A 19070-nucleotide genomic window follows, 5' to 3' on the forward strand; every position below is an offset into this window, starting at 1 on the left:
TGTACATACTAAGTAAGTAGTCAGTCATACAGGGGGAAGATCAGTGGGTGAAGATGTGCCAGATTACTAACGCTTGTCGACCACCAGTTCCCCTTCTTTGTGTCTAGTGGAAGCAATCATCTTCAGAGCCTTCCTTCTTGGGAAATGATCTGAGAGTTCGGCTCTTTTCCTCTTCCCATTATTTTGGGCTACCGGTGCTGCGCGATGGGTCTTCCTAAAAATTCCCACCAGCCCTAAAGACTAGGAAACATCAGGCGTGGTTGGGGGAAATCAATCTAAGACAAGTGCTGTAATCACTGTAATATCGGTAATATTTCACGGCGCCCCCAAAAATAGCCACCCGGCAACCACACGTGATGGCTGAGGCGCCAACGGTCTAGTTTCAGGTCGGTAAGGCGTAAATTACGCATGACGGAGAAGCCCAAGAAGAGCCGGGCGAGAAAGTGGAAAGTTGCTTGCTTTTCCTTTCCAAAAGATCTCGGCCAACCTGAACCTAAGATCCAGTCTCCCCTGTTGTCATCCGTCTGAGTGTCTCATACTGCAACTAAACTAACTTCTTCCTCCACCTCCCACCCCCGTTGCAATTTGACCACCGTTTTCTTTTTCAAAACACTCCTTCTACTTCTCTCTCTCTTCAGCTTTATTGTTGCTTTTTACTCTTCTGCCTCCCTTGTTTTCACGCTTTCCACCCAATTCACCCCCCTCCTCTCCTCCTCACCACCTAACTGGTCTCCTGTAGCCGCCCTCGCATACCCGTCACCGGGCCTATGTCTCCTCGCAGCCGTTGTGTGCCACTATAGCATCCGTCAGAGGTGGATATATATCCGGCGCTTGCAAACAGAGCTGGTTTCTCTCCGTTTCTTCCAGGCACTTTCACCGGCAATTACCTTCGAACAAGCGTTTTCTGTGGTTCATCGGAAAGTTTACACTAGTCGCCTAGAGTCGGTGACGAACGCCGGCCGTTTCTCCTCAGGTTCAATCTCGCTCCCAGCTTGGTCGCGCATCGCTCCAAGCCAATACCAAGCAATCTTCCGTTGACGTCAGCTTGTTTGGTTCCTTCTTCAATATGCCTGGTTTCGCGGATTCGTTCTGGACCCCCGACTACGCCACCGGTCTGGGGGTGCTTTACGGGAAACTCCAACAGGGCGCCGTCGAGAACAAGCAGATCATCACCATTGCTTCTATGCGCGCAGATGCGGAGGAACAGTACGGTCTGAAATTGGGGGATATTGCGCCGACCGTGGATCGGGTCACGCCAACGGGGTTCGGAAAAGATGACGGGGCAAGCGTGAGAAAGGTTGGTGCCTTTTTACTCGTACGGAAAGTTCTGATCTAGGTGATACTGATATTAGGTCTTTTCGTCTAGGCTTACGAGGGAGTTCGCACTGAGATGGTCGAGGCATCCAAGAACCACCAGAAGATCGCGTCGAACATCCGGGAGCTAGTCGTTAGCCCCTTCAGGCGTTGGTGCGATCAGCACGAGGCTCGAATTCAGAATTCCCACGACGATCTCCAGGCTCGCATCAAGGAACATTCGAAACAGGTGGAGCTGGTCAAGAAACTCCGAAGCCATTATTTCAACAAGTGCCGTGTGGTTGAAGACCTCGAGGAAGAGAACAAACTCGCTTTCCAGGCCCCCGAAACAAGTCCGAAAATTAAGCCCACCCCCAAGATTGTCCTGCCAGAAGAACAGGAGGAGGAGGAGCCGGTGGAGATTGGCGATCGGATCTACCCTCCGGAGGATTTGAAGAGGCTTCTGACACATATGCTGGAAAACATCAAGATTGGCGAGGTCAAGGTGCCGATCATCGGCACATATCAGAACACATCGACCGGTGCGGATATTGTGGAATACACTCAGAAGCACCTGAACGGAACTAGCATCACCTATTCGGAGAGAATCGGGCAGGATCTTGTGGACAATGGGTTTCTCCGTCTGGTTGGAAACATGGGCAGCACCTTCGCAAACAGCTCCAAGATGCGCTACCAGTGGCGCCCTAAGGTGTTCCAGATCACCGGTGTCCCAGAGAAGAAGAAGCCTCTTATGCGCGTAACCTCTGTGGCAACAAGCGAGGACGGCAGCGAGTCTCCGCTGTCTTCTGTTTCTGAGATGCTGGCTGGCTGGAACCCTCTCAACAACCCGTACCCCAACGAGACACCAGCGGAAAAGTTGCGCAGGGAAGCTCGTGAGGCCGATGAACGGTACAAGGCTGCGGTGCGCAAGCTGGACATGATCAGATGCAAGCTCGAGGAAGAGGTCGTTGAAAACTTGCGCTTCATGGAGCAGTGTGAGCTTGATCGCCTCAAGGCAATCAAGGCCGTGATCCTGGATTTCTCGGGCGCCATCAGCAATGTCATTCCCAACCTGCAAAGCACTGTCGACCACATGATGCTTTACCAAGAGACCATCCAACCGCTAGGCGATCTCCGTTACCTTCTGGAGAACTACCGGACGGGAGGTTTCGTACCTCGTGTGCAGGCGTATGAGAACTACTACGGATCCGTGGAAGGTATGCGCTCTGCCGACTGGACATTATGAAAATTCAGTGTTTGCTAAAACTCTCCAGATCAAAATTTTGGTGTTGACCTCGAAGCGAGAGCGAGAGCCGACCGCAAGCGCGTTCCCATCGTGGTCACCACTCTGCTGACCTACCTGGATAACCGTAAGTTGTCTTTCACCCGGTCCTTTGGAGCGCTTTGAATCTAACTTGGAAAGGCTACCCTGACCTTGAGGGTGACGAGGCACGACGTGCGATCTGGCTGTACGATGTGCCTTTGGCAGCCACACACCACCTCCGTAGCGCATTGAATAACAGCAAAGCGGATTATAACGAGATCCTGGAGAAATATGAAATCCCCATCATCGCGAGTGTTCTGAAGTTGTACCTCCTTGAGCTGCCAGGTTCGTGTTTATTCATACCTTTACTTATGGTTCAGGTCTAACAGCTACCGTAGACTCTTTGGTTTCCTCCCAGGTTTATGAGATTGTGAAGACAATTTATTCAACTACTGCCCATGAAACGACGGAGGAGGGCCGCATCAAGGTCCTTCAAAGCACTCTCGGACAACTCCGTCTGAATAACATTGCTACGCTTGACGCCATTATGACCCATTTCACGCGTTTGATTGATCTTACATCTGCCGATGAAACTTATGTCTCTTCACTTGCCCAGGCCCTGTCGCCTTGCATTCTCCGTCCTCGCACAGAAAGCAGCCTTACGATGAACGAACGGCACAGCTACCGTCTCATCCGCGATCTATTCGCTCATAAGGATGCGATCTTTGGTGAATTGAAACGCCAGTCAAGTGCTCTGGGGATCAGTGGATCCACCAACCGTCCTCGTGCCATCAGCACAGATGAGAGCAACCGTCGGGCCGCAATGGAGGCCCGGAACCGTGCTATTCTCGACCGCAGCCGTGCCAACAGCCCAGCTCCTCCCCAGAAGCATCGCCGTGACCGTTCCAGCGGCGCTTCAGAGACCAGACGTTTCCCCATCAACGTGACCAGCCCCACTGAAAGACGGACTGTCGCTCGCAGCAGCCTGGATGTTCCCATCAAAAGCGAATCTCCCACCGCTGCGGAACAGATGACAAGCGTTAACATCAACGGTCCTGAGCCAGTCACCAACGGCGCCTTGAGCGAATCTCCTGTTTCCGCTGCGGCCAGCGCAAGCCCCTCATCGGGTAGTGCCAGTCCTCCCCCGGCCCCTGAATCGGACGCTTCTGTGACACCAACCACAACTCCCACCCAAGATACTGAGAAGCGCTCATCAATGATCTCCCGGTCTAGCGTTTCCTACACTCGCAAACCCGGCCTCGGAAACCGTTCCAGCTTCCCGACCGTCGCAAGCACAGAGGGCACAGACAGCAAGCGCAGCAGTCTCGCCGAGACCGAGCCGAAAGGCGTCACATTGGAAGACAAGCCAATGGACGATGACTAGATGTGTCTATGACTTATAGAAGCCTTTTACCCGTCTCCCTCCAAACCAGGAGAAGACAAAATCAGGCTCATAAAAGAATGTTTGTTACCTTATTCATATCCTCTCTTTCTTTCAAGGACACGAACGATGACGCTGCTACCACAATCTCCCGGGGAATGCACGACAAGACAAGACAAGGAGCCCACCAATACCAAGGGTACCGACTAGCATCCGTAAAATTCGAGCCTTGATCTTTGGACCAGCCATTCTACACAACACAACAAACGCCATCTCAACCTAAAGCAGGCCTTATTGCTTGAGAATGGCGTCTTGTATGTGTGTGAGTGTGTGTGCTTTGTGTTTTCATTAGCGGCGGTCCTATCGAACTGTTTCACCTTTTGTCATCAGCTATTCATCTACCTACCTACCTATCTATCGATTCATATCTATATGCCTATCCTTCAATGTTCTTCACATACCCAACATCTTTGTTGTCCCTCCTGTTACCTTTTGTGTTATCATTATGTATGTATGCATAGCTGTTTATTCTGTACTTTTTCTTCTTACCTCTATCGATTCAAGTTGAATTGGTCTGTTTTTTTTTGCTCCCTATAAGCGACATCATTCATACTTCATACTTGATGTGGATTTTCAAGGTCCAGTTCAGTGTATAGCATCATCATATCATATCATATCTGTCACCTCACAGGCAGAGTCAATGTGTTTTGATCTGAGCATCATGCAGAAGTTTACGTTCTGAAATCTACTGCTTCTATTTTATCTTCATGTGTAATGGTAGTCAATTGTTTGCTGAAAGCTGTCACTATCATTTACTAGTTGTATGTATGTAACGCCGTATGCCAATGCGGGGATCATCGCTAAGTGGATATGTGCATATGCATCTCTTTATCCAACGCCGAGAGAATGGACCAACTGCCTGCAGAAGACATTCAAAAGTGCAAGCTCGCTGGGGTTTTGTACAAAAAATGGGAAACAGAAGGAACGTGTTTACAGCCCTTGGCCGGTGAGCAGTCTCCGGAGGATACCCTCTCCTGCTCCGGTAAGTTGTGTCTCGATCTCTTTCTGAGAGACGAAACAAACCAGGCTTTGCTCATCCAAGGCTTTGCTGGGTGTCATTGGCCCGTGGAGCTTGGAAGGACTGCGTCGGAGATCGGATCCGCCGGCGACTGTACCACCTCGACCACGGCCCTGGTATTCACCTACAAGGCCCATCGTCTCCAGGTTGCTGAGCACATCCTTGAATTCGGTAGATGTAAGAGGGTGTAGGATGTTGTCTTGCCGACACAAGGTACAATATGTGTCGTACACTTGCTTGATCGTCGGCGGCAAATGCTTGGTCTTGGACGGTGTGCCCGGGAATTCACCTTGCCGCCGCTTGCGGTCCAGGGCAATCAAAGCACAGATGGCTGCCTTCTGCTGAAGGTTGAGCCCCTGTAGTCGCTGGACTGTCCCCTGTCCGAATGCCGCCGAAGTGATACGCGCAACATGCGCAATGCTGGCTCGAGGCGCTGTGATAGCAGTGTAAGATAAAGTAGGGGTCTGTTTGGGTGAAGATGACTTTGAAGATGAGGAAAGATTGTTGTTCTCGACAAGGATTGTTTTGGAAGGACTCTCGGGGTTGGCATTCTGTGCCTCGAGCTTTTTGAGTGCTTCCTGCTCGATAAGATCGATGGCACGCTTGACTAGTTCGAATGCCTTCCGTAGATCGCCAGTCTGCGATGCCACCTTCTTCGAGCACAGTTGAATAGCTGCTGGTTGGACAAAGGGAACGAAATTGGGGTCCACATTTTGACCTTCAGGAAGTAAAGAGCGAAGACGATTGGTGATCACGCTGGCAATCTGGCCAGCATTGTAAGGCAAAAAGGGAAGCAAGCGGGGCTTCAAGTTCTTGGCCTTCAATTGCGGGAGTGATCGATCAGTCAAGTCTAGCGCATTGGCAATGCCGATGAGCAAGAGTCTAGACTTTTCCTGCAACGACCACTCAAACAAGGACTGGAGGATACCGGAATCCGCGGTGAGGAGATGATCGATCTCGTCCAGAGTGACCAAGAACATGTCATCTTCCTCTTCGGATGTGAACATCAGTCGTAGCCGATCTGGTTCGCTCTTCTTGAAGACGTCATTGTCGTTGCAGAGATCGCCGATAAGCCTGCTGTAGACGTCACGAGCACCCCGCATACTCGCGCAGTTGAGGTGTGCAATTTTGAGAGACTTCAAGTCCATGTCGTGGCACACTTCCTGGACCAGAGCACTCTTCCCAGTACCCGGGGGACCACTGACATACAGACAGCCACCTTTGCGCGAATCAACACCATCTTGTATAAACGAGATCAATTTCTCCCGTTCGGTATCCCGACCCACTATCCGAGTCGAAGTTGCACCTCGCGCAAACATCTGTCTTGCTTCGGAGTATATGGTTTGCGTGGTGGTTGGCGTCGATATGTGTCGAGGTGTGCGTGGAGTCATCGATTTCCCGCCAATCTGGACGCGGTGTTTCGGTGTTGTCGGAGGAGGTGAATCGAGTGCATCGCGAAATCTGGACTTCGAAGGTGTCTTGAACTCAACCGGTGTCGAGTTTTCGTCTAGATGGATCAGTGCTATTCCAACAGGGAGGGCAAGCGAGAAATCCTACCATTGACCGGATCTGTAGCATGGCTGCGCTTAACAGGTGATATGGCCGCCTTGCCAACCTGCACAGTACGCTTTGTCTGTCCACTATCGACTGAATCATTCTTTGATTCTTCCTGAGGCTCTTCTTGAATAGCCGCGCCATTGCCGTTTCTCGTCCGTGACCGAAGTTGGCGCGGTTGAGGTGCAGGGGGCTCGCTTTCTTGACGGACGCGCGGTTGTTGTGTTCGGCGCCTGCTTGCTCGACGCACGGGTAATGATGGTACTGATACAAAGGAACGTCAGTAAACTAATCTAGAAGGAATTACGGAGGAACTGAGGAGTTGAGGAGTTGAGGAAGTCGTACCTTCCGGTTCGATAGCACCTCGCTGGCGCTTACCGAGGACCGAAGCAGCCATGATATGGTAGATTCAATGGTAATTGGCAAGAGCAACCGAGATAAATAAGATGCGAAGGAGATAGATGATCGATGATGAAAGGGAAGGAGCGGGTGTTAGAGAAAATACTTTAGTAGTAGTAGAGTAGGATCTGGAGTGGAGGTACTACTATCCACCACGATTTTCCAAAGGAGGCATAATTAACAAGACGCGTCGAGTTAAGGTGGCGCGTGTTACTACGCGTAGCTTAAACATATCACGTGATCTGATGCGAGGCTGACGCGCTTCGGCTACCAGTCACGTTTCTTCCCGCGGGGTTCTACTCAGCTGCCAGGTCCTGCCTGACTTCTCAGGCGTGGCAGCCACAGGGTCGGACCGCGTGATTATCCGTCTGCTCATCGGATGCTGTGAAGTGCGTCACCAATTCTACCTGACGGATAGTACCTAAACTATTAACGCCGCGCATCCTGGTTGTTTGTGCTGCATTCCCTTGTACAATCTCCTGGTTCACTAGTGCGGAGTCTCCTCAAATATCTCCTCTCTATGATTCTTATCTTTATATGCCTTCAACTTGAATTTCTTTCAACTTCATTCCTCCATCTTCGTTGATCACCGCCTAGCACTGACATTACTGTTTGCAGCTGTTTGCATCACATTGCCTGCCTTCGACCTTTCTGTTGGGATTCCTGCTGCATACACCCTCCTCCCATCACGGCGATCTTTTGATTCCCTTCATCCTTCCTTCTTCGCCTCTTTCTTAGATTAATACCAGTGCCGTGCGCCCGCCATGGAAGGCGACGTGGTAGCGCAGTTCACTGAAATCACCGGCTCAAAGCCAGAGCTGGCTACCCAATATCTGCAGCTGACTGATTTCAACATCGAACAGGCTGTACAGCTTTTCTTCGAGAATGGTGGTGCGCCACTGACTGATGATCCCTTACCGTCTGCCTCCACGCCACAGCAAGCTTCTCATGCTGGCGGCTATGGAAACGAGTCCGGGGTGGTCAATATCGACTCCGATGACGACGTCACAATAGATGAGTCTCGCTCTGCGCCTCGGAACCACGGCGCTATGTTCGAAGACGATGCCGCCATGGCCCGTCGCCTCCAAGAAGAGATGTACGGCGGAGGAGATGCCGAAGAGAACGTGCGTGCGCCGATGGCTCGTACAACAGAAACCTTGGTGGGGCCTGAAGCGGACTTTGACGATGGCGATATGCATGCCAGCATATTGGGTCAACTGCGCGCGCGCCAACAGCGAAACAGTTAGCACTTCACCCTGCCTTCCATCACTATTCTTTCAAATGCACGGCTAACATTTCTTCTCTTAGACCGGCCGGGCATCTTCAACCAGCGAGACACATCGATATGGTCTGGAGAGGACGACACCTCGGAACGTGAACGGTTGGCTGCAGCGACTGGAGGAGCTTCCGAGGCCTCGAATAAGTCTAATATGTTAGCTGAGATGTACCGCCCGCCTTTCGAAATCATGTCCAGGCTTCCGTGGGATGTCGCTCGTCAGGAAGGTCGCGACAATGAGAAGTGGTTGATGGTCAATATCCAGGACCCTTCAGTCTTTGATTGTCAGGTCCTGAACAGAGACCTCTGGAAGGATGCGGGCGTGAGAGACACCGTTAAGGAGCATTTTATCTTCATGCAATATTCCAAGGACGACCCTCGCGCGGGACCGTATCTGCAGTACTACTTTCAGGCCAGCGACGTCTCAGATAACTATCCCCATATCGCGATTGTCGACCCCCGGACTGGAGAACAGATGAAGGTCTGGTCGGGGCCACCCGTGATCAAGGCGTCGGACTTTTTGATGCAAGTCCACGAATTCCTCGACAGATACAGTCTGAAGCACAACGTGAGAAATCCCGTGGCGAAGAGGAAGCCGGAGAAGAAGGAGAAGAGTATCGATGCAATGACTGAAGAAGAGATGATGGAGATGGCAATGAGAAACAGCCTAGGGGATGAGGCGTCGCAGGGTCCGAAGGTGGAGGACCCCGACGATCTCACACGCAGCACTGATGATGTGAAGGGCAAGGGACGGGCTGAAGACGTTGGGATGGAAGAGGCCGAACAACCTGAACAGAGCGTCTTCTTGTCCATCCCGGACAATCGACCCCACACAGAGCCCCCCGCCGATCCTGCCACAACCACGCGCATTCAGTTCCGACACCCATCGGGGCGAGTGATTCGGCGTTTTGCTTTGACGGATCCTGTCCAGCGGATCTACGAATGGCTCAAGGCTGATCCGCCCTTGGAGGATAAAGCCGGCGTGGAGTTTGAGCTGAATGCCATGGGCCGAAATCTGATTGACTCACTAGATCAGACCGTCGCCGATGCTGGACTGAAGAATGGTACAGTCATGATAGGGTATGTCGAGGAATAGACTGCAGTGGGACATGGCACTTGAGGAGAGACTCGGAAGGTCCAGGACGGGGACCTAAGGAGCTGTCAGGACTGGTGCCTGTTGCTCTTCGGGCCAAATTGCTGCTCTGGGGATGGATGCCTTTGCTTAACACGGATGAGCATCTCTCTGGAAGACAAGCACCGACATCAGGACTACTGAGTGGTTCTTTCCAATTATGTAGATCGGGTCATGCTTTGACTAGTAATTGTCCTCTATAATTGCGAGTCTGCATAAAGAGGAGATGGATCTAATGGCTTCATGAGAAAGAAATCAGAGAACAATCACACATATTACCCTTGATATCCCTTACTACACCAGGGCAGTTCCGTACTTTGTGCAGCTTCCACAATAAGCAGTACCAGACTAGGCAACTCATCTCTTCACCGCCTGCTCAAAGAGGTGTTAAGAGATGGTGGGGGTTTTTATCGAAACCAAGCCAACTCACCGCCCGGCCAGAAACAACCCCGCGTTGCTCCCCAATCAAGCAATCAATCAGTGGCCGGTATTCGGGTGGGTATTTTTGGTAATCGCCGGTTCCTGTTCCTGGTTTCGTGGTTCCAACTTGTCTCCAATTGTCATTGTTATTGTTGTTGTTGTTCTTGTTGTTCTGCTTCTGCTTCTTCTTCTGCTTTTGCTTCTTGTTGTTGACATGCAAGGGAATTAATTCTCTCCCTCCCATTCCCTCCATCTATTCTCATCTGCCTAGCTTATATCGCCTACCCGTTTTTCAGCCCTTGCGCCCTGTTTCTTTCCCTTTCAAATCACGCAAGGATCGGTGGCTGTACCCATTCTTCCTCCTCTTTCCCCCCTCCGCCTCCCTCGGAGACACACAGACACTCCAGCCAGCTAGCTATCTGTCGCTTGTCATCTCCAAAACCATCATAGTTGAGCGTCAGCTTCTACTCCCGATGCATTCGCCCGAAATTCTATTTAGCATCTCTCCTTGAACCGCAATCATTGATTGATTGACCAATCTATCTATTTCGGAAATTCAATGTCTCCTTTCTTCACTTGTTTCCTATCTAAGCCCTACCTCCACCTCCTAGCCTAGCTTAGGCGATAGGTATGTCGCCCTTGATCCTCCACAACCGCCCGCGCGAAGCTACCTCCCCATCATCTGATCTCTTATATGTTCTCGGTCTTCCGCGCATGTGGTGCTCGCATTCCACAGACAATCATCTCCTCTCATTTATGGCAGACGCTGATTTTCATTTGCCAGTGTTGCAGAACCGGGCGAGACAATTGATTTCTACTCCGCCGGCGGTTAATTACAGCCAAGATGGAAGGCCTAGTGGATCCAGAGACGATCTACATGAAGCAGAGCTGCATCGGTACGTACTCGGGCATGGTGTGATTCATCTTGCCGCGCAATCAGCCTTTCCTAACTCAGTCATACCGTTGCAGGCGGCGGGAGCTTCGGACGAGTCTATAAAGGGTATGTACAGGCACCTCTCTTATCTTGCTCTGATTGCGCACTATATTCTGAGATCTTGGCGGCTTACACTGCTATTACTCGCAGCGTTGATAAGCGTACCGGTGCCTCTGTTGCTATTAAGATCATCGACGTCGAGAATGCCGAAGATGAGGTGGAAGACATTATCCAAGAAATTGCCATCTTGTCGGAACTCAATTCTCCTTATGTCACTCGATACCATGGTTCTTTCTTGAAGGGATCCAGTTTATGGATCATCATGGAGTTCTGTTCCGGTGGCAGTTGCTCCGATCTTATGCGCCCGGGAACAATCCCGGAGGAGTATATCATGATCATCATAAGAGAGCTACTCCGAGGGCTGGACTATCTACATAGTGACAAGAAACTGCACCGGGATGTCAAAGGTACCACCTGATCCCGCTTGCCACACCAACGTTATATTGGAGACTGACATCTGCGCCAGCTGCAAACATCCTGCTTACCTCGAACGGCCAAGTGAAATTGGCTGACTTCGGAGTTTCTAGTCAACTGTCAGCCACAATGACTAAGAAGAATACTTTCGTGGGTACCCCATTTTGGATGGCCCCGGAGGTGATTAAGCAATCTGGATACGACTACAAGGCCGATATCTGGTCTCTTGGAATCACTGCGATTGAATTGGCCAACGGAGAGCCTCCTTACTCGGACATCCATCCTATGAAGGTGTTATTTTTGATTCCCAAGAACCCCCCGCCCGTTCTGCAAGGCGATTACAGTAAAGCGTTCAAAAACTTTGTGGAACTTTGTTTGAGACGAGATCCCAGGGAACGGCCGTCCGCTAGAGAGCTGCTCGAGCACCCGTTCATCAAGAGGGCAAAGAAGACAACCTATCTGACCGAGCTTATTGAACGCTACGAGCGCTGGAACGCCATTCACGGCAATAGAGGGGCTGATGATGAAGACATTCAGGAACCTCCACCTAAGACGTCTCCGCCCGAGGAAGAGGACGATTTGTGGGACTTTGGCACCGTGCGGCCGGCAGGCAGAGCACCCCCTCTCAAGCCGATGAAAGAGGCGGACATGAATGCGAGAAGCCATGAAGCCAATGAGTGGAACATGAAAGACGAGCCCCGTCGAGACATTTTACGGCCAAAGAGCAATATGCCTTCGACACCCCTGCAGACGAAAAACATGCCTAGTGCTATGCCCAAGCCATTGTCGCCCACCAAGGTTCCCTTGCCACCTTCACCCATCAAACAAGCATCAGATTTCACACCCCAGACACCTTCACACCTACAACAGCCAGTCTCACGTCAACCCAAGGGGAGTCCTGGTAGTGACTACGATAGAGCTCTACAACAAGCTCTGGCTGAAGATCTGAGCTTTCTCCAGCTCGATCGCTCTCCAGGCCCTTCGACAGCCTTCTCGCAAGCCCGGGGTGCTCCCCCAGGTCTACAAGGATACCAAAAGGCCCCGCAGTCACACCTGCCGGAAGTTCCATCCTATCAACGCCTGCCAGATCCACCGGCCTCAAATGTTGTGAACCAGAACGTTAGACCTGCCAAGGAAGCATATCCGCAACGTCCAACATACGCACAACCACAAGCACGGCTTCCCCCAGCACCAAGGCATGTGTCACCGCCATCTCAACCATCACGGCCGCAGCAAGCGTTGCCACAGGGTCCTCGGCCTACATCCATGAGGCCCGATCCTCTCCAACTAAATACCGCAACCGATGGGGCCCTTGATGAACGAGTACGGGAGCGGGAGGCGATTCAGAGCCAGGCCCAGATGCCCCCTTCCAACGAGATCACAGCTCTAAATAGTGTGATACTACCTGCTCTCAAAGCAGCCATTCGTCGCCGGACGCGGCGTCTGGAGCTTATTTCACCTAACACGACGAGGGATGCTAGCGGCAATATCAGCGAATATCAAACACGTGAGGAGTATGTCCATGGAATGATGGAAAATCTGGTGGGCGATATCTACGGCATGTTCACGAAGCTTGAACGCTGGGACAACGAGGCACCTGTGGGAATGGGAGCTCAAGTGACCTCATTCTTAGAGGGATTTCTAGAAGAGATCCTTGTTAGGGTTGAGCCTTCTGACTCAGATTCGAACCCAGGCAGAGCCTAAGTGTTACTCTAGTTTAAACTCGAGCATAGCACGATTGACTAACCAGGCTTGCCTCTTGAGACCTTGACTAGAATGGCAGCCCTCTGTACTGCGAACAAAGCCCATCTGCAGAGGGTTGAAGCTGGAACAGACTGGCAAATACAGATTATTAGTCACTACGGACTTATTGGAGTCCTATCTTCACGATCATGGCAGCTATGCAATTCAATATGGTTTTTGTGTGTCTTGGATCGACTCAAATACCATCTTCATCTTCTTTCTCGCTAAATATCTTGCTCTTACAACCCTTTTCGGATTCAACAGAACAAGAATTGGTGGCGTTCATCTTCAATAATGCACATTCTCTGCTATTGGTGCTCTATCCACGATTGGGCACGCATCACATGGATTCTTCGACTCGGATTCCCTCCTTCATACCTTTCTCATCTCCACATTGCTTGCTATCCTGGAATTTTCTGGGCTGGAACCATCTTTGACTTAGTGAACAGGAGCTTGCCTACTGGAAACTGGCCTCCTCTGGTTACATTACGTCTCTGGGACATGACACTACTTTCAAGACTCATCTCTTCTCTCCTTCTTCATTTCCTTGTCGTCTCTTTTTCCTTTCCTTCACTTCTTTTCTTTGTCTGCACTTGTACTGGTATCAGAACGATGCGGGGAGTTTTGTAAATTGTTCTTTGTTTGTTCTATCAATTGTTCTCGGAGCACTCGAGTGCCTAAGTAGTGTGTGTGTAATAACTCGAAGAATGAAAATTACAGACATCCAGGTGATGCATTCATTGTCAAGATCGCATCACATCGTGAAACTCATCATTCATTATCAATGACATAATCTAACACGGGGTTATTGGATACTATACATCAAGCCCACCAATTCCAATCTGGTATAAAAGTCTCAGACTAGGCAACAGTACCGGAATGCAGCTCAAAGCCATTGCCAGCTGCTGAGGCAGCTGATCTAGCCAACATGAGTCATGAAAACTCTCCGCTTACTGCAGCAAGGCTTGTGGAATCAATCAACTAGCAACCCTTTGACTGACACAGACAGGCATAGAGACCGGTCTGCATGAATTTTCATCCACTCGGACGAAAGAGCCAGTCACTTTCTGGAGTGGGGATCAGATAATTTGTGATATTGAATTCATTGGCGTTAGAATGCGAGCCATCGACGACGTGATTTGTAGTACTGTTGCTGCTGCCGCCACCTGTCCCGGTCAATCCATTGACAGACATGGGGTTGTTCACTGGGTCGCCGATATCCAAGCTGAGAATATCCGTGGCTCGGGCAGTGGGAACACGAGGGACGTTGAAAAAGCCGAAGACGTCGAGATATTCGAGCTCATTGGGGGCTGGGTTTCTGACAGCCGCTGGTGATGCGGAGGGTTGGCTGCCGGCTGGAGAGGTGCGGGGTTGGCGGGAGATGAGGAAGTCGAGGTCGAATGCGCAGCGGCGCATGTCTGCTAGGATCTTTACGGTGGATGGAGTGGCTCGTTCCGAGTCGGAGACACCAGATTGTTGGTATTCGCCGTATTCGTCGAGGACGCGCTGCAGGATTGAGCTATATCGCTCTGCTACTTTCCAGTGCTTGCCCATCTGGGCTAGGGTGTCGACGAAGAAGAGTATGTCGGGGCTGACGGTGTGGGCTATTGTTGACCCGTGGACGAGGAGGAGCCGGGCGGATACCCAGAGGGTGAAGGCAAATGGGGGGCCTACTTTGTCGAGCATATTATTGTCGACGACGAAGCGGGTCACGGAGAGGATGTTGTCCACTGCAAGCAGGCATCGCTGGCTTGCGCTGTATGAGGGGGTGAAGATTGGTGATCGCGTTGTGGGGTACGCTGCTGATGAATGGAGCCGGATAACCGCACTGTATGGGTGAATGTCAGGATTGAGTAGCTCTTGATGCGACTGCATGTAATCGAGGTGTCAAGAACTCACGTTTGGTAAGTGGCATGGAGCTGAACCCAGTCGCAATGGATCCCCTTGGTAAACTTGGATCCATTGAACAACCGGGAGGAGTTCTCGTAGGCATATTCGGCTGGAAGGCCGAATTCCCAGGACGTTAGCTCGCTGTCTAATTTGCGGTATGTGGTCTGCCACTCCTCAACATCTGACAAAGCTCCAATATCGACAGGTCGCTTCAAGAAAGCATGGATCCGAGAGAGGATGCCTAATACTTCGACATAGAGTCCAAAACTGCCGACGTTTTCGGCACGAGTCACGTAGTCAGCACGATCACTTGAGCGTTGGAACCATCTTGTCTCCACAGGTTGATTCTTGAGAAAGTATTCGTCTTTACATGGTAGTTTCCGGTCAATGTCCTTATCGTCTAGGGCGAAATCAAAGGCGGTTGCAATGGTAGAATATCGGTCCAGAAAATACACCATCCAGAAGAGCCTCCGCCTGCTCTCATCTTCGATCCAGGATTCGGGCTCCGGGAGTGTTACCGCCCTGAGGGTATAGATGGATGGGTAACTGGGAGCAATGAGTGAAGATTTAGCTTCCACGGCCAATCCGAGCTGCACCACCGATCGTGTAATCAGTGCGAGCAGTTTCCATCCAGGAGGACCGTTGGAGGACCCCACCAAATCCAAGGCCAGGATTACCAAGGCCTGGAGAGCCTTGACTGATGAGTTCTCTAACCCATAGAGCAGAACTTTCTGTTTGGAGGAGTCATGGTATCGTTTGCGGTTTTGTTCGTTGAGCCGAGTGTCGCTGGAGAAACGAAGAGTGGTTGCAACTATAGCGTAGAGCACTGTTCTGTCCGCATCTTCAAGAGGAGACGGACCAAAGAATGTGTCGAGAGTTGTACGACGATGGAGAATGGGACACCAGGTATTGATATGTTCAAAGTAGAGGTCCACCAGCGCATACAGGAGATCGTACGGGGGTAGATCGAGCTCTGGATCTGCAAGTAACTGTTCCTGGTTGGCGTACAGGTTGACCGGAACCTTTAGCGATGATTCATTTCCCATATAATCGTTAGCTTGTGACACATTATTCGTCGACCGTGGTACCGAAACGGGCGCAGACATGGCACTCGCCAGGTGATTTTGTATGGTGTTCTTGACCGATATGTCCGAAGGACTGGTGATGGATGGTTCAGACTGACGAGGTTGGGGCACGATAGATGGTGGATCATGGAAATAGAATGCGTTATTGGGACTGGGGCCCTGAGCCGTCTCTGATGGAGAACTGTATGAGAAGGGTCCTTGGTGGGAGATATCATGGCTCCTAGTCGGCTGGCCCTGAATGATGTGCGTCTCAATGAGGCGAGCCTGTGTCTGAATAACTTCTTCTAACCGATCTGCATGCCTAGTGAGTGAAGACTTCATATGGACCTGCCAGAGACTAGCAACGCACCTAGCCTTTGTTCCAACTCCTTTCCATAACCTGCCCGTAGTCCGGGCTTTTTCCGTTCTTTGTATTCGCATAATTGGCCATTGCGAGAGCACCACCCACAGCTAGGCTGTGCCCGATCTGTGCATGTTAGCTTGTACCCATATGTAGCAAGGATTAAAGATGAGGGGAAGCCACCGCATGGGCAGGGCATACCTACCGCACTTGACTTTCCTTTGCTTACATAGCTCGCATCTTAGGTCGGTTAGTGAGATGTCCGATGAATAGCACCAGCCACAGCTCTCTCGGAATATATATTCCAAGGATTGGATTGTGATAAAGGGGGATCTGTGCTTTCAATGGTTCAACGCAGGATGGGACGGTACGTACGACACTGTGAGGGGTCGTTTGCGTTTCAGCGCACGAGGGACGCTCGACCCGTTCTGCACGATACGATCATTCTCGCTATCGGCAGCGGACCAAGATTCATCCCCGCTGTGATCCCGTTCCAGATCGCCAGCAAGTCGGGATGGTGGTGGAGTCTGTCGAACAGAGACAGCTGCAGCAGCGTTCGGCATGGTACTTTAGCGAGTCCGGGGTTTGTCGGGAGATAGACAGTTCCAGCCACAGCAGTTCGATCAGCAGCAACGAAGCATCCTGGTAGGAGGGGCGGAAATCGGTGCTATTAGACCGAGTTGACTGCTAGCTTCAAGGATTGTGCGAAGCGAGCGAAAGCGACACAGAAGCAAAGGAGAAGAATAGGAAGGAATGAAAGAGACGAAGAGAGCGTTCGGGCTGGCATTGCCTGAGCCAAGAAAAGGCACGCGGACCCCCGCAAATGGACCTCCACATCTATTCTGCCGTTTGTGAAGAACTCTCTGGTCTGGGGAAACACTTTGCCCTGGGAACGACCTGAAATGTGGCGCCCCTTAGGGTCCGTTCACCCGTCCATTGTTTTCCGACCAAGACTATCGCTTCATCCCTGTGATTTCTGTTGGCGGCGCTGGTTGGAGACCCTCTCGGGGTAGCATTGCCCCGAGGCATCACCAGCCGAGGGGAAAGTGTGCCGGATGCCCCTCGACGCGAAGTTGCTCGTATGCTTTCAAATATGCTCCAATTTCCCGGGAAAAAAAAGTTTATCGCTCTCTCTTTTCTTCTTCGTCTTTTGCTTCTTATACTCCAAGTTGTGTGATATTTTCCATACCCTATCTGCTTAACTACTGCCAATATGGGCTCTACCGGCCAATTTCCCCGCATCAAAGAGATCCGCACCTTCATCATTGATGGTGTGGGATCCGGAGGTGATTACCACAATGTATGCTCAGCAGTGCCGGGGTTATCATTAGCAGACCGCTAATCTTCTTCAATTCAACAGGTCAAAGGAGGTCACTGGTTGATTGACAGCAACATCTCCACCCCTATGACTCGCTGGGCACAATACCGCGGCTCTCGCACATCATGGGGTATCAACGTCCTGGGCTCTTTCTGCGTCGAGATCGAAGCTACCGATGGGACCAAGGGATTTGCTACTGGATTCGGCGGTCCTCCGGCTTGCTGGCTGGTTCACCAACATTTTGAGCGCTTCTTGCTCGGTGCAGGTACGGGCCATCAATATAGTCTCCCAAGGATGAGCCAGGCTAATCTGTTTTCTTCTTCTAGACCCCAGAGATACCAATGACCTGTTCGAGAAGATGTACCGGGGATCGATGTTCTATGGCAGAAAAGGTCTCCCTGTTGCCGTCATCTCGGTGATCGACTTGGCTATCTGGGATCTTCTGGGCAAGATTCGCAACGAACCCGTCTACAAGCTCATTGGCGGCGCTACTCGTTCGCGTCTGGACTTTTACTGCACTGGACCTCAGCCTGCTTCAGCCAAGGCCATGGGTTTCTCCGGAGCCAAGGTCGCTCTTCCCCATGGCCCTGACGAGGGTACAGAAGGACTATTGAAGAACGTCGAGTACCTCCGCAAGCAGCGGGAATCAGTCGGTCCCAACTTCCCTCTGCGTGTCGACTGCTACATGTCCCTGAACGTGCCCTACACAATTGAGCTTGTCAAGCGTTGCGAGGCGGAAGGAATCAACATTGACTGGTGGGAGGAATGCTTGACTCCGGATGACTTTGACGGTCATGCGCTTTTGAAGAGAGCCCACCCCACTGTCAAATTCACCACCGGTGAGCACGAGTACTCCCGGTATGGCTTCCGGAAGCTCGTTGAGGGCCGCAACTTGGACATTCTGCAGCCAGACGTCATGTGGGTTGGTGGTATGACGGAGTTGCTCAAGGTCTCCGCCCTTGCCAGTGCCTACGACCTCCCAGTTGTTCCTCACGCATCTGGACCTTACTCCTACCACTTTGTGGTTTCGCAACCCAACTCACCCTTCCAAGAATACCTTGCCAACTCTGCAGATGGACACACTGTTGAGCCCGTCTTCGGAAACCTCTTCCTCAACGAACCCATCCCTACCAAAGGACACCTGGATGTTTCAATCCTGGACAAGCCGGGCTTCGGCCTCGAGCTGAACCCTGCTGCGCCTCTTATCCCAGCAGCCTCCATTCTCACCCCTGCGCCTCAGAAGGCACTGGCTGCCCCAGCTGAGAACCAGCAGGAATCTAACGGCACTGCTTAAGCAGGGTTTTTACGATATCTCTAGATTACGGCTTCTACAAGATGCTCGATGGCATATTTTCAACCTGTGACGAGATTAGCATTTCCTATACATGTATACATGATTTACCTCTGTTTCAATTTTTTCAGAACAATAGATAGGGGCAATGGAACAACCCTCAACAAGACTTGCGAGCAACCCCCCAATGTGGGGTAA

General features: G+C 51.3%; 6 protein-coding genes across 6 annotated transcripts; 4 read left to right on the top strand and 2 right to left on the bottom strand.

Moving 5' to 3' along the window:
* Positions 1-1066: 1066 nt before the first annotated feature.
* BO88DRAFT_412119 (GTPase-activating protein RGD2) lies at positions 1067-3941 on the top strand (the record flags this gene model as incomplete). Its single annotated transcript, XM_025708070.1, has 5 exons — positions 1067-1297; positions 1367-2510; positions 2568-2663; positions 2717-2902; positions 2938-3941. The coding sequence occupies 5 exons, from the start codon at positions 1067-1069 to the stop codon at positions 3939-3941; spliced, it is 2661 nt and encodes an 886-aa protein (XP_025565783.1).
* A 781-nt stretch (positions 3942-4722) lies between these two features.
* BO88DRAFT_359619 (AAA family ATPase CDC6) lies at positions 4723-7113 on the bottom strand. Its single transcript, XM_025703831.1, has 3 exons — positions 6916-7113; positions 6574-6834; positions 4723-6523 (listed from the first exon to the last, which is right to left on the bottom strand). The coding sequence occupies exons 1-3, from the start codon at positions 6965-6967 to the stop codon at positions 4929-4931; spliced, it is 1908 nt and encodes a 635-aa protein (XP_025565784.1). The 5' UTR covers positions 6968-7113; the 3' UTR covers positions 4723-4928.
* Positions 7114-7397: 284 nt separating this feature from the next.
* BO88DRAFT_382543 (DNA-protein crosslink repair co-factor UBX5) lies at positions 7398-9658 on the top strand. The gene is made up of 2 exons (XM_025704631.1): positions 7398-8211; positions 8278-9658. The coding sequence occupies exons 1-2, from the start codon at positions 7734-7736 to the stop codon at positions 9339-9341; spliced, it is 1542 nt and encodes a 513-aa protein (XP_025565785.1). The 5' UTR covers positions 7398-7733; the 3' UTR covers positions 9342-9658.
* A 610-nt stretch (positions 9659-10268) lies between these two features.
* BO88DRAFT_204081 (putative Ste20-like serine/threonine protein kinase) lies at positions 10269-13076 on the top strand. Its single transcript, XM_025701877.1, has 5 exons — positions 10269-10425; positions 10582-10693; positions 10767-10797; positions 10882-11198; positions 11258-13076. Exons 2-5 carry the CDS (start codon positions 10642-10644, stop codon positions 12907-12909), a joined length of 2052 nt encoding a protein of 683 aa, XP_025565786.1. The 5' UTR covers positions 10269-10425; positions 10582-10641; the 3' UTR covers positions 12910-13076.
* A 644-nt stretch (positions 13077-13720) lies between these two features.
* On the bottom strand, positions 13721-16989 carry BO88DRAFT_432983 (putative C6 transcription factor). Its single transcript, XM_025709392.1, has 5 exons — positions 16639-16989; positions 16469-16503; positions 16273-16389; positions 14848-16216; positions 13721-14776 (listed from the first exon to the last, which is right to left on the bottom strand). Exons 1-5 carry the CDS (start codon positions 16824-16826, stop codon positions 13984-13986), a joined length of 2502 nt encoding a protein of 833 aa, XP_025565787.1. The 5' UTR covers positions 16827-16989; the 3' UTR covers positions 13721-13983.
* A 352-nt stretch (positions 16990-17341) lies between these two features.
* Positions 17342-19049, top strand: BO88DRAFT_382550 (L-rhamnonate dehydratase). The gene is made up of 3 exons (XM_025704632.1): positions 17342-17563; positions 17624-17846; positions 17908-19049. The coding sequence occupies exons 1-3, from the start codon at positions 17477-17479 to the stop codon at positions 18873-18875; spliced, it is 1278 nt and encodes a 425-aa protein (XP_025565788.1). The 5' UTR covers positions 17342-17476; the 3' UTR covers positions 18876-19049.
* The last annotated feature ends 21 nt before the right edge of the window (positions 19050-19070 follow it).

This window comes from Aspergillus vadensis (genome assembly GCF_003184925.1).
Source record: "Aspergillus vadensis CBS 113365 unplaced genomic scaffold BO88scaffold_4, whole genome shotgun sequence".
In the NCBI taxonomy this organism is placed as follows: Eukaryota; Fungi; Ascomycota; class Eurotiomycetes; order Eurotiales; family Aspergillaceae; genus Aspergillus; species Aspergillus vadensis.

Coding starts and splice junctions, on each gene's coding strand:
- BO88DRAFT_382543 (XM_025704631.1), top strand. CDS start 7,734: ATGGAAGGCGACGTGGTAGCGCAGTTCACTGAAATCACCGGCTCAAAG. Junction 8,212..8,277: donor CGCGCGCCAACAGCGAAACA/GTTAGCACTTCA, acceptor TTCTTCTCTTAG/ACCGGCCGGGCATCTTCAAC.
- BO88DRAFT_432983 (XM_025709392.1), bottom strand. CDS start 16,826: ATGCCGAACGCTGCTGCAGCTGTCTCTGTTCGACAGACTCCACCACCA. Junction 16,390..16,468: donor GCAAAGGAAAGTCAAGTGCG/GTAGGTATGCCC, acceptor TAACATGCACAG/ATCGGGCACAGCCTAGCTGT. Junction 14,777..14,847: donor CTCCATGCCACTTACCAAAC/GTGAGTTCTTGA, acceptor TCACCCATACAG/TGCGGTTATCCGGCTCCATT.
- BO88DRAFT_204081 (XM_025701877.1), top strand. CDS start 10,642: ATGGAAGGCCTAGTGGATCCAGAGACGATCTACATGAAGCAGAGCTGC. Junction 10,694..10,766: donor CATGAAGCAGAGCTGCATCG/GTACGTACTCGG, acceptor ATACCGTTGCAG/GCGGCGGGAGCTTCGGACGA. Junction 11,199..11,257: donor ACTGCACCGGGATGTCAAAG/GTACCACCTGAT, acceptor CATCTGCGCCAG/CTGCAAACATCCTGCTTACC.
- BO88DRAFT_382550 (XM_025704632.1), top strand. CDS start 17,477: ATGGGCTCTACCGGCCAATTTCCCCGCATCAAAGAGATCCGCACCTTC. Junction 17,564..17,623: donor CCGGAGGTGATTACCACAAT/GTATGCTCAGCA, acceptor TCAATTCAACAG/GTCAAAGGAGGTCACTGGTT. Junction 17,847..17,907: donor GCGCTTCTTGCTCGGTGCAG/GTACGGGCCATC, acceptor TTCTTCTTCTAG/ACCCCAGAGATACCAATGAC.
- BO88DRAFT_359619 (XM_025703831.1), bottom strand. CDS start 6,967: ATGGCTGCTTCGGTCCTCGGTAAGCGCCAGCGAGGTGCTATCGAACCG. Junction 6,835..6,915: donor AGGTGCTATCGAACCGGAAG/GTACGACTTCCT, acceptor CCTTTGTATCAG/TACCATCATTACCCGTGCGT. Junction 6,524..6,573: donor TGCTACAGATCCGGTCAATG/GTAGGATTTCTC, acceptor TGATCCATCTAG/ACGAAAACTCGACACCGGTT.